Source organism: Lolium perenne, chromosome 4 (assembly GCF_019359855.2).
Source record: "Lolium perenne isolate Kyuss_39 chromosome 4, Kyuss_2.0, whole genome shotgun sequence".
NCBI classification, from domain to species: domain Eukaryota; kingdom Viridiplantae; phylum Streptophyta; class Magnoliopsida; order Poales; family Poaceae; genus Lolium; species Lolium perenne.
Genome location: NC_067247.2, coordinates 111,896,708 through 111,908,923, shown reverse-complemented (window position 1 = coordinate 111,908,923; position 12,216 = coordinate 111,896,708). Strand labels below are relative to the sequence as shown.

The 12,216-nt window shown below is 46.0% G+C and overlaps 1 protein-coding gene across 1 annotated transcript; it reads right to left on the bottom strand.

Annotated features, from left to right (window-relative positions):
- Positions 1-6,048: 6,048 nt before the first annotated feature.
- Positions 6,049-11,866, bottom strand: LOC139839077 (uncharacterized). Its single transcript, XM_071829125.1, has 4 exons — positions 10,747-11,866; positions 10,043-10,296; positions 7,387-8,260; positions 6,049-6,320 (listed from the first exon to the last, which is right to left on the bottom strand). The coding sequence occupies exons 1-4, from the start codon at positions 11,864-11,866 to the stop codon at positions 6,049-6,051; spliced, it is 2,520 nt and encodes an 839-aa protein (XP_071685226.1).
- Positions 11,867-12,216: the final 350 nt, after the last annotated feature.

The following is a 12,216-nucleotide window of genomic DNA, read 5'->3' as shown; positions in this document are numbered from 1 at the left end:
GCGGAGAAATACCATGTAGTAGGTAGGTATGGTGGACACAAATGGCATAGTGGTTGGCTCAAGGATTTTGGATGCATGAGAAGTAATCCCTCTCGATACAAGGTTTAGGCTAGCAAGGTTATTTGAAACAAACACAAGGATGAACCGGTGCAGCAAAACTCACATAAAAGACATATTGTAAACATTATAAGACTCTACACCGTCTTCCTTGTTGTTCAAACTCAATACTAGAAATTATCTAGACCTTAGAGAGACCAAATATGCAAACCAAATTTTAGCATGCTCTATGTATTTCTTCATTAATGGGTGCAAAGCATATGATGCAAGAGCTTAAACATGAGCACAACAATTGCCAAGTATCACATTACCCAAGACATTTATAGCAATTACTACATGTATCATTTTCCAATTCCAACCATATAACAATTTAACGAAGAAGAAACTTCGCCATGAATACTATGAGTAGAGCCTAAGGACATACTTGTCCATATGCTACAGCGGAGCGTGTCTCTCTCCCATAAAGTGAATGCTAGGATCCATTTTATTCAAACACAAACAAAAATAAGAAACATACAGACGCTCCAAGCAAAGCACATAAGATGTGACCAATAAAAATATAGTTTCAAGAGAATGAACCTGATAATTTGTCGATGAAGAAGGGGATGCCTTGGGCATCCCCAAGCTTAGATGCTTGAGTCTTCTTAATATATGCAGGGGTGAACCACCGGGGCATCCCCAAGCTTAGAGCTTTCACTCTTCTTGATCATAGTATATCATCCTCCTCTCTTGACCCTTGAAAACTTCCTTCACACCAAACTTCTCATAAACTTCATTAGAGGGGTTAGTACATAATGAAAAACTCACATGTTCAGAGGTGACACAATCATTCTTAACACTTCTGGACATTGCTCAAAGCTACTGGAAGGTAATGGAACAAAGAAATCCACCCAACACAGCGAAAGAAGCAATGCGAAATAAAAGGCAGAATCTGTCAAAACAGAACAGTCCGTAAAGACGAATTTTTAATAAATAATTTTCTGAGGAACACGCACGTAAATTGCGTACATATCTGAGGAACACGCACGTAAATTGGCATATTTTTCTGATTTTTCTACAGAGAAAACAGCCCAGATTCGTGACAGATAGAAATCTGTTTCTGCGCAGAAATCCAAATCTAGTATCAACCTTCGATTAGAGGCTTCACTTGGCACAACAAAACACAAAACTAAGATAAGGAGAGGTTGCTACAGTAGTAAACAACTTCCAAGACACAAAATAAAATAAAGTACTGTAGCAAAATAACACATGGGTTATCTCCCAAGAAGTTCTTTCTTTATAGCCATTAAGATGGGCTCAGCAGTTTTAATGATGCACTCGCAAGAAATTGTATTTGAAGCAAAAGAGAGCATCAAGAGGCAAATTAGAAACATATTTAAGTCTAACATGCTTCCTATGCATAGGAATCTTGTACACAAATAAATTCATGAAGAGCAAAGTGACAAGATCAGGAAGATAAAACAAATGTAGTTTCAAAAATTTCAGCACATAGAGAGGTGTTTTAGTAACATGAAAATTTCTACAACCATATTTTCCTCTCTCATAATAATATCCAGTGGCATCATGAGCAAACTCAACAATATAACTATCACATAAAGCATTCTTATCATGAGTCTCATGCATAAAATTATTACTCTCCACATAAGCATAATCAATTTTATTAGTAATAGTGGGAGCAAATTCAACAAAGTAGCTATCATTATTATTCTCATCATCAAATATAGGAGGCATATTGTAATTATAATCAAATTCACTCTCCATAGTAGGTGGCACCAAAAGACCACTATCATTATAATCATCATATATGGGAGGCAAAGTATCATCAAAGAAAATTTTCTCCTCAATGCTTGGGGGACTAAAAAGATCATGAAAACCAGCTTCCCCAAGCTTAGAACTTTCTATATCATTATCAACAATGGTGTTCAAAGCGTTCATACCAATATTACTACCAGCATGCAAATAAGATTCCATAGGTTTTTTAATTTTCGCATCAAACAATCCATGTTTTAAATCAGGAAATAGAATAAGAAGCTCATTCTTGTACATTATGCCAAACTAGTGTAAACAAGAAACAAAAAGATGCAATTGCATGATCTAAAGGAAATAGCTTTGAGTACTTACAACGGCGAAAATAGCTTAGTAGCCGAGATCCGGAGTGTGAGTACCTTTTACCTTTCCTCCCCGGCAACGGCGCCAGAAAATAGCTTGATGTCTACTTCCCCCTCCTTTTCCTGTAGACAGTGTTGGGCCTCCAAGAGCAGAGGTTTGTAGAACAGCAGCAAGTTTTCCCTTAAGTGGATCACCCAAGGTTTATCGAACTCAGGGAGGAAGAGGTCAAAGATATCCCTCTCATGCAACCCTGCAACCACAAAGCAAGAAGTCTCTTGTGTCCCCAACACACCTAATAGGTGCACTAGTTCGGCGAAGAGATAGTGAAATACAGGTGGTATGAATATATATGAGCAGTAGCAACGGTGCCAGAAAATAGCTTGCTGGCGTGTAGTTGATGGTGGTAGTATTGCAGCAGTAGTAACGCAAAGAAACAAGTAAACAAGCAGCGATAGCAGTATTTAGGAACAAGGCCTAGGGATTACACTTTCACTAGTGGACACTCTCAACATTGATCACATAACAGAACAGATAAATGCATACTCTACACTATTGTTGGATGATGAACACATTGCGTAGGATTACACGAACCCTCAATGCCGGAGTTAACAAGCTCCACAATTAATGTTCATATTTTAGTAACCTTATAGTGTAAGATAGATCAAAAGACTAAACCAAGTACTAACATAGCATGCACACTGTCACCTTCATGCATATGTAGGAGGAATAGATCACATCAATACTATCATAGCAATAATTAACTTCATAATCTACAAGAGATCATGATCATAGCATAAACCAAGTACTAACACGGATGCACACTGTGGTGACCCCGGACTAGCTGTCCGAAATACCCTGTTATGCATTCAACTCACGATCCCATGATCAGTGCACCGTGAGCACATAACCGAACTGAATATCCAGAATTACATCATCCATTACAGTACCGAATAAATAAGTCTTACAAAGTGGGTCACATGACCGAGCTTACATAAATTGCCTCGATGGGCAAGTTCACCAAACACAGCAGCGGATACACATCAACGTCGTCGGGCCCAAGTCATGCCTTAGACCTACAGGCGACTGACTTGGAGAGCGTCCTAGGTCGCATAGTCGTCATGATATCCTCCATCGTCTTCAAAGTCCTCCTCATAGTCTGGCCAAGTTAATAGCCAGGGACAAAGCCGTAAGTACATTTGGAATTGTACTTGCAAACCATCATAAGAGGGGTGCAACACAATCTAACTAAAGGAGACAAGAGAGTAAGACAAGTTTCTATTGTGGGTATAGCATGTTCCTACCCTTTTTTTTTGGTTTGCATAGCATTCCGACTTCTCAAGTGAAGGGAACACTATGAATGTCCTATGACATCTCTATATCTTTGTTAAAGAAGAGTTGCATTCATTCATCTCAAGTGATGAAGATGCGAGGGAAGTTCTATGACATCTCTATATCTTTGTTAAAGAAGAGTTGCATTCATTCATCTCAAGTGATGAAGATGCGAGGGAAGTTCTATGACACCTCTATATCTTTGTTAAAGAAGAGTTGCATTCATTCATCTCAAGTGATGAAGATGCGAGGGAAGTTCTATGACATCTCTATATCTTTGTTAAAGAAGAGTTCCATCTATGGAAACATTTAGGAAAGAGTTCCCCACTTGGTCTCAATTTTTCCCCACGACCATCTCCATATGGTCAACACACGCCCACTTTCCGTACCCTTCCGGTACATAAAACACAACACTTTCTTTGCAAAGCCTTTGTCAAAACAAAACGCAAGCCCCGGTAAAGGTAGACCATTGCAACCCGTCCATGACCGCGGACGCGGCTATTCGAATAGATTAAACTCTGCAGAGTGTGCGCACTTTCCCCACAAGAACTGATAAATCCGCCGGGATCATCCCCGGATCGTCATACAAAAGTATGCGAGATTCGGATAACCAGTCATAGTCTTTCGCCCGTCTCCTTTGGCACAAGTCCTTCCCTGCGGGCTTACCCCTTCCCGGCACCCCGGCAGCATACCTCCTTTTGAGCGTATCTCCGGCGCCACGTCGGAAGACCCTCAGTAATCGTCCGGCTATCGGTCTAGACAGTGTATTGCCTCCTCCAGAGCGCAACCCGGCGTCGGAGGTCATCTTGACCCTCCCTAGAGAGTTGTGAAGGTGCTTATGCCAATCTCAACGAACTACGGACTAAGCCCGTGCCCATATTGGATAATGTGGTTGCGCGGATAAAAGTTGGGCTGGTGTACACATATACGCAGTGCCCCTTTTTAGAAACCCTTTTCCTTTTTCCCACAACACCACGGTTGCTCAACCAACCCACATACACATCTTTCCCAAACATCTTTATCAAGATCCTTTGCTTTTATAAACCATACACTTGGGTTAACTCACCCAAGGTTTTCATAAACATTTACAACAAGGTAAACCTTGAGGGGTTCCCAACCTAAAGTTTCTTGAGAAGGAACTACTTTGGCAACATGGCCGAGATGAAGATCATCATGCCATGAGAGCATAAGGGGGTGGCAAAAGAAATGAATCTCACTTGCTTAAGGTAAGCATGTAAGATGATAGTATAGGGTGGCTCAACTTTCAGATTTGGGGGTGTTATTAATCAACTTGGGTGGGGTAGGTGTATCACCCTTTTAACAATCAAGGGGGTACACGGCGTACTTCTCTCAATGTGAGAATTACACCAAGCATCATGACTTTGATACCACTAGACTTAACAAGAGGGGGTGTGGTGTAAAACTCTAATATTGAAAGGTACATGCTCAGGTTGAGCACTCCCGAGGACTCAAGGGAGTAGCACGGCAGTGACACCATGCATCCCTCCAATGTGTGAACCAAGATGAGTAACCACCACAAGGAACTACTCCTATTACAACCATACATAGACCAATATAGAGAGATCAACACATAAAGAGATAAGATGCTTAGGGACATCAACAAATGACATCCAACCCACATCATTCAGAGTTCAAAGATGGCTTGCCTTGGTTGGCTTGTCCCTGGTCTTCCTCAAGTTCTTCACCAAAGTCCTCCCCTTCCACTTCACCTTCGTTTGTATCTAGCGTCGCAAAAGTAAACGATGCATACAATCAACACATAGCTCAAGAAACAAGAACAAATAAATGAAAAAGGAAAATATGCAGGGGAGTTGTTTGACAGAAACAAAACATGATTTGGCCATTTTTATAAACAAGAAGCAACAAGGTTTAAATATAAACATCAAACAATAGCCTTATCATTTCATGTAACACACATGCACTAACAACCAGAGATGAAAAATTACTAACAGAGGCTAATGATATTTTTCCTGGATGCATAGCAACAAAACAAGACTAACCCAATTGGAATCATTCAAAAATATTAATTTTTCAATTTTTAAAGTCCTAAATACTAAACAGAAACAGAGATCATGTTTCATTTATTAAAAATCGCACAAAAATCCTAAAAATACAGGGCCAGTGGCATCTGAAAGATAATTTCATGCCAGAGCTAATGCAATTGGAATCAATGCAATCCGAGTTACCAAACTAATTTAATTAGCAAAACAGTATACTGGCAGATTTTCAATTTTAATTTCAGTTTATCAATTTTTCAAATAAAAGAAAAGGGCGGGAACGCCCTGGGCCGTGCGGTGCTGCTCAGATGGGCCGGCCCAGTGGGGCTCTCCGGTGGCCGGTGAAAAAGAAAAAAAAGAAAAACGGCCGGGGGCCCGTGGCGGGCCAGGCAGGCCGACGTGGCCATGCACGCCGACGTGGCCGTGCATGCGCCATGCGCCCGTCAGATCTGGATCCGACGGCCCAGATCTGGCGCAGGCGATCGACGTCGGGGGCGCTCGCCGGCGCAGAGAGAGAAAGGGGCGGCGCGACGGCTTACCAGAGGCTGGCGATGGCGAGGCTCGACGCAGGCGGGTTGGCGGTGTGGGTGTGCTGCTCGGGGATGTCCTGGCGAAGCTCGGACGCGTCGACGTCGCCTGACTTGGCGGCTTCGGCGTCACGGGCGTCGCCGGTGCGTCGTCGGTGTCGCCGCTCCGCTGCGGATCTGCGAGGCAGGGGCAACGGAGAGGGGTTAGGAGAGGCGAGAGGTGGTGCTGATGACGAGGGAGAGAAGAGGGAGGCGTCGACGGCGTCGTGGCGGTGACCACCTGCGCGTCACCCACGCGGTGACCGTGGTGAGCGCCAAGGCGCGTCGCAGCAATGGCACGGCTGCTGCTCGTGCAGCCAGGGAGTGGGAGAGGCAGCCTGGCGGCGTTGCGAGAGGGGAGCTGAGGGGGAGAGGAGTGGCGTTTGGGCGGGTTTTATAGGCAGGCGAGGGAACGGTAGTGGCGTGGGCGGTGGCGATGGCCAACGAGCGAGCGGGTGGTGGCGTCACGCGTGGGCCCCGCGGTGACGTTGGGCGTGTGGCGTCAGCAAGGGAGGGAGCCGAGGCGGTGCACGGCAGGCGAGGCGTGATGGCGGGCGACGCGAGGCGTCGAGCCATCATGTCGCTTGACCAGCGTGGCGCGCGCGTGCGTTTAGTGGCTAGGGTTTTGGCGCGGGAGAGAGGTGCTGTTGAGGTTTGGGCCGAAAGAGAGGGGGTGGTGCGAGGTAGGGTTGGGCCAGAGTGAGAGAGGGAGTGGTGGTGGTGTCCACGGCCCAAAAACAGAGAAGAAAAGAGAGGGAAGAGAGAAAGAAAAAAAGAGAGGGGGAGGTTTCCCCTCTTGTCTCTCGGCCAAAACCCAAGAGAGAAAAGAGAGAAAAGAGAAAGGGGCAGGGGTGAAAAAGAGAGAAGCCATGCCAAGTGCATGTGTCCAAAAGTGACAAGGGATCAAGTGCACAAATGTGAAAACATAAAAAGGACAATAAAAAGATGATGATGGTGTTTAAGGTGCAAACCCTAGGTGAGATGGTGGTGGGGTAGAGAAGGGAGTAGGGTGTTTCTCCCATCCAAAAGTGGTGCTTACCACCCTAGGGTTAGGATCTCTGAGGGCAAGGTGCATAAGAGGTGGTGCCAAACAATTTAAGAAGAGCAAACCCTAAAATTTTAAAGAAGGTGTAAAATAAATTAACCTAAGGTGAGGTGTCACACACAACAAACCAAGAAAGTAATTAAGCTAACCCAAGCAAGAATTCTAACCTACACTCAATCAGAAGTGTTAAATAAAAATTTTGTTGGCTCAAAATTTTAACTTGGAGAAATATGCAGGTTTTGAAAAATGGGGTGTTACAGACCTTCCCCCCTTAAAAGAATCTCGTCCCGAGATTCCGTGGCTAGGAGCTTGAATAGGTGTGGAAATTCTTGTCTCAGATAATCCTCCCGCTCCCATGTGGCTTCATCTTCAGAGTGGTTGCTCCACTGGACCTTGAAGAATTTAATCTTCCTTCGGCGGGTGACTCTAACGGTTTCATCCAGAATACGAATAGGGTTCTCTCGGTAGGTTAAGTCGTGATTGAGGTCGATGGCACGGTAATCAATATCCTTAAAAATTTCAGGCTTTCTTGGTGCTTGGAGGCATCTTCGAAGTTGGGAGACATGAAAAACGTCATGGAACTCAGACAATTCGGGAGGTAACTCCAGCTGGTAAGATACTTCTCCCTTTCGTCCTAGCACCTTGAAAGGACCAATGTATCTTGGCGCAAGCTTGCCTTTAACATGGAAATGTTTCATTCCTTTGAGAGGGGTTACCCGGAGATAGGCGAAATCTCCGGCGCCGAAAGTTAACTCCCTACGCTTGTTGTCGGCGTAACTCTTCTGGCGGGACTGTGCAGCCTTGAGACGGTCACGGATAAGCTGAACTTGTTCTTCCGCTTCTCGAAGTATATCTGGACCGAACACTTGGCTTTCCCCGGTCTCGGTCCAGTTGAGAGGGGTCCGGCATCTCCTCCCATAGAGGGCTTCAAAGGGTGCCATCCGAAGACTGGCCTGATAACTGTTGTTATAAGAGAACTCGGCGAATGGCAGGCAATCCTCCCATTTGGTTCCATAAGCGAGAACGCATGCGCGGAGCATGTCTTCCAGAATCTGGTTCACCCTTTCGATCTGTCCTCCGGTCTGGGGATGGTAGGCTGTGCTGAAAAATAGTTTGGTGCCCATGGCTTCGTGAAGCTGTTTCCAGAAATGTGAGGTAAACTGGGTTCCTCGATCGGATACGATGACCTTGGGAACTCCATGAAGACTGACGATCCTTGAGATGTACAGATCGGCTAACGCTCTTCCGCGATCGGTGGTCTTGACAGGTAGGAAATGAGCGACTTTGGTGAGACGATCTACTATCACCCAAATGGAATCATGTCCACGGCTAGATCTGGGAAGTCCGGTGATAAAATCCATTCCCACTTCTTCCCATTTCCACACGGGTACCTTCAAGGGTTGCAACAATCCAGCCGGGCGTTGGTGCTCAGCTTTAACTTTCTGGCAGACGTCACATCGAGCAATAAAGAAAGCAATATCCCGCTTCATCCCATGCCACCAAAAGGTGTCCTTCAAATCTTGATACATTTTAGATCCCCCAGGGTGAATAGAGTAAGGAGTATTATGGGCTTCCTCCATTATAAGATTCTTTAATTCTAGAATGTTTGGCACGCAGAGACGTCCATTGTACCACAGTACTCCATTGGAATCTATTGAGAATCCTTCTACTATTCCCCTGCCCAGGCGGCGTTTGATCCCTTCTATACTCTTATGCCCTACTTGGGCTTCCTTAATCTGATCTCGTAGGGTAGGTCTAGCTTCCATGGCAGCAAGGAATCCATGGCTAACCAATTCTAATCCGAATTCTTCGAATTCTTGATACAACATGGGTTGCTCGGTTTTTAAACGAGAGTTAAGGGAACAAGGTTCTCGGCTGAGGGCGTCGGCAACAACATTAGCTTTTCCGGGGTGGTAATGGATACTAAGGTCATAATCCTTGATGAGCTCTATCCATCTCCTCTGTCGCATATTCAACTCTCTCTGGGTGAAGATATACTTAAGGCTTTTGTGATCGGTGTAAATATCACACCTATTTCCGATGAGATAGTGGCGCCAAGTCTTGAGAGCATGAACCACGGCTGCTAATTCCAGGTCATGAGTGGGGTAATTGGCTTCGTGGGGTTTCAGCTGCCGAGAGAGATAAGAGATTACTTTCCCTTCTTGCATTAAGACACTTCCAAGACCAATTTTGGAAGCATCACAATAGATCACAAAATCCTTGGTGACGTCGGGCATGGTCAAGATGGGGGCGGATACAAGTCGCCTTTTTAATTCTTGAAAACTTTCTTCACACTTTTCCGTCCATTCAAACTTCTTACCCTTTTTAAGCAGAAGAGTCATAGGTTTGGCAATGCTTGAGAATCCTTCAACGAACTTGCGGTAGTATCCCGCCAATCCGAGGAAAGACCTCACTTCCGTAACATTTTTAGGTGGTTGTCGGTCCACAATAGACTTGATCAGGGAGGGATCAACAGAGAGTCCTCCAGCAGACAAGACGTGACCAAGAAATCCAACTTCCTTGAGCCAAAACTGACATTTACTAAACTTAGCATAAAGTTGATGCTGCCGAAGGGTACCCAAGACTAGTCGCAGGTGCTCCTCATGTTCTTCCTCAGTTTTTGAGTAGACCAAGATGTCATCGATGAACACTACCACAAATTTGTCTAGGTAATCCATGAAGACCTTGTTCATGAGGTTCATGAAGTAGGCAGGGGCATTGGTGAGTCCAAATGACATTACGGTGTACTCATACAGTCCGTAACGGGTAGTGAAAGCAGTCTTGGGAATGTCGGATTCTCGCACTTTAAGTTGGTGATACCCGGTGCGAAGGTCAATTTTGGAGAAAACCTTTGCTCCGTTCATTTGGTCGAATAAATCATCGATCTTAGGCAGAGGGTACTTATTTTTAATGGTTACCTCATTAAGTCTCCGATAGTCCACACACAAGCGAATGGTTCCGTCCCTCTTGTCCACGAAGATCACAGGCGATCCCCATGGTGATGCACTTGGCCTGATCAGTCCTTTGGCCAACAGATCATCCAACTGTCGCTTTAACTCAATCAGTTCTTGGGGATTCATTCGATAAGGTCTCTGGGCTATGGGGGCAGTTCCAGGGAGTAGTTCTATGATGAACTCAATGTCTCGGTCAGGGGGCATACCGGGCAATTCTTCTGGGAAAACATCAGGGTATTCACAGACAACAGGAACTTGTTCAAGGTTGGGTCCAGAGACGCTTTTCCGACAGAAAGCTTTGGATGAATGTACGGTGGCGGTGTATTTTACTGGTAGGCCTTGATCATTGGTGAGAGTAATGGATTTTTCGACGCAGTCAATGTGTCCCTTATAATCGGTCATCCAGTCCATTCCAAGGATTACCTCTAAACCTTGGGCTCCTAAGACTATGAGGTCTGCCTGGAAAGGTACTCCGTGTATAATAATGGGAACATGTTTGCAAGATAAGCGGGTTTTAGCGGTGGATCCAGGAATTTGGACTAACATGAGGCGTTTCATAATGGTTGGTTTTAGCCCACTTTTCTTAACGAAGGGTTCGGTAACGAAAGAATGAGATGCGCCGGAATCAAAAAGGACTCGGGCAGGAATGGAGTTGACTAGAAACGTACCCATCACGATATCCGGAGCTTCCTCTGCCTCTTCAGCGCTGGCATGGTTCAAATGTCCATGAGCGGCATTGGCCTGCCTCTTGACCATGGGCTTCTTTCCTGACGCAGTCCTAGCTTGAGCTTGAGGGGGCCTTGGGGCGTTGGCGCGTTGAGGTGTCCTCATCTTGGTGGGACACTCACGAGAGAAGTGTCCAGGCTTCCCACAAGCGAAACATCCATCGCCTTGAGGGCGAGCTGGCGGATTGGGGCGGGGGTTGGTGTTGAATCCTCCAGGACGGGGCTGCGGAGCTGAGCGATTGGGGGCATAGTTGTTGGAGCGATAAGCTGGTGCTGGCGAAGGGTTTCTCTGGGGTGGGTTGACGGGTCTTGATGGGGGCGGACTGCGGTACTTGGGGTTGCTGGGCCCACCCTGCTGCTGTTGCATCTTGCGCTTCCTGGTTTCATAGGCAGCCTTGCGCTTAGACTCCACCAAAATAGCGGCATCCACAAGCGCTTCCAAGTCGGGGTAGGGTACAGCCACTAGGATACTCTGAATTTCTTCATGCAGACCATTCATGAAACGGTCGCGCTTCTTCTCGTCAGTGTCAACATCTTGCGGGGCATACCTGGCCAGGGTGTTGAACTTCTCAAGATAATCCACCACGCTGGAGTTGTTCTGCTTCAGGTTGAAGAATTCATCACGCTTCATCTTGATCAGACCGGTGGGAATGTGAGCCTTACGGAACTTGGCGGTGAATTCCGCCCAGTTGATGACATGATCAGGAGCTTGCATGGCCTTGACATTCTCCCACCATGCTCGGGCGGGTCCCGAGAGAAAATGAGTGGCGAGAAGGACTTTCTCGTGATCTCCTACCGCGGCGACTTCAAGGTTGTTCTCAATGGTGCGGAGCCAATCATCCGCATCGAGAGGAGCGGCACACTTGGAGAACACGGGCGGGTTGGTATTCTGAAAGTCCCTAAGGCGTGACCTGGGTGCTTCCTCGCCGTGTCCTTCTCCTTCTTCATTGTTGCGGTTTCCCGCGGCGGCTTGAGCGATTTGCCGAAGCGTGGCAATGTTAGCTTCACTCTCCTGGCGGGCACGCTGGCGATCCTCCATCAAGAGGCGTAGGATCTGAGCCATGTTGGGGTCCGGAGGCGGCGGTGGTGGGTTTCCGGAGGTGGAACCTCCATGGCGAGTTTCAACCATCTGAGGAGGTGAAGATGACATACATGGAAATAAGATGATGAAAAGGTTCGGGGGTTCAAGTGCTTGTTGAATAAGGGGAAGGTATGTGCATGCATAAAAAGAAAACTCCAAAATAAAGAGAATAAAACCAACACAAATACCAACATTCAACCACAAGCATTGGTACTACCAAAAGCATCAAGTTCACATCCAACATGGTCACACACGGACCAACAAGTTCATCGCATTAAACGGGACATCCTAACATCGACCAAGTCTCGAAGGTGCACATCAAGAAATCATCA

Coding starts and splice junctions, on each gene's coding strand:
- LOC139839077 (XM_071829125.1), bottom strand. CDS start 11,866: ATGGCTCAGATCCTACGCCTCTTGATGGAGGATCGCCAGCGTGCCCGC. Junction 8,261..10,042: donor ACTATCGGAGACTTAATGAG/GTAACCATTAAA, acceptor TTCTGGAAACAG/CTTCACGAAGCCATGGGCAC. Junction 6,321..7,386: donor GATTCTTTTAAGGGGGGAAG/GTCTGTAACACC, acceptor GGTGACGCGCAG/GTGGTCACCGCCACGACGCC.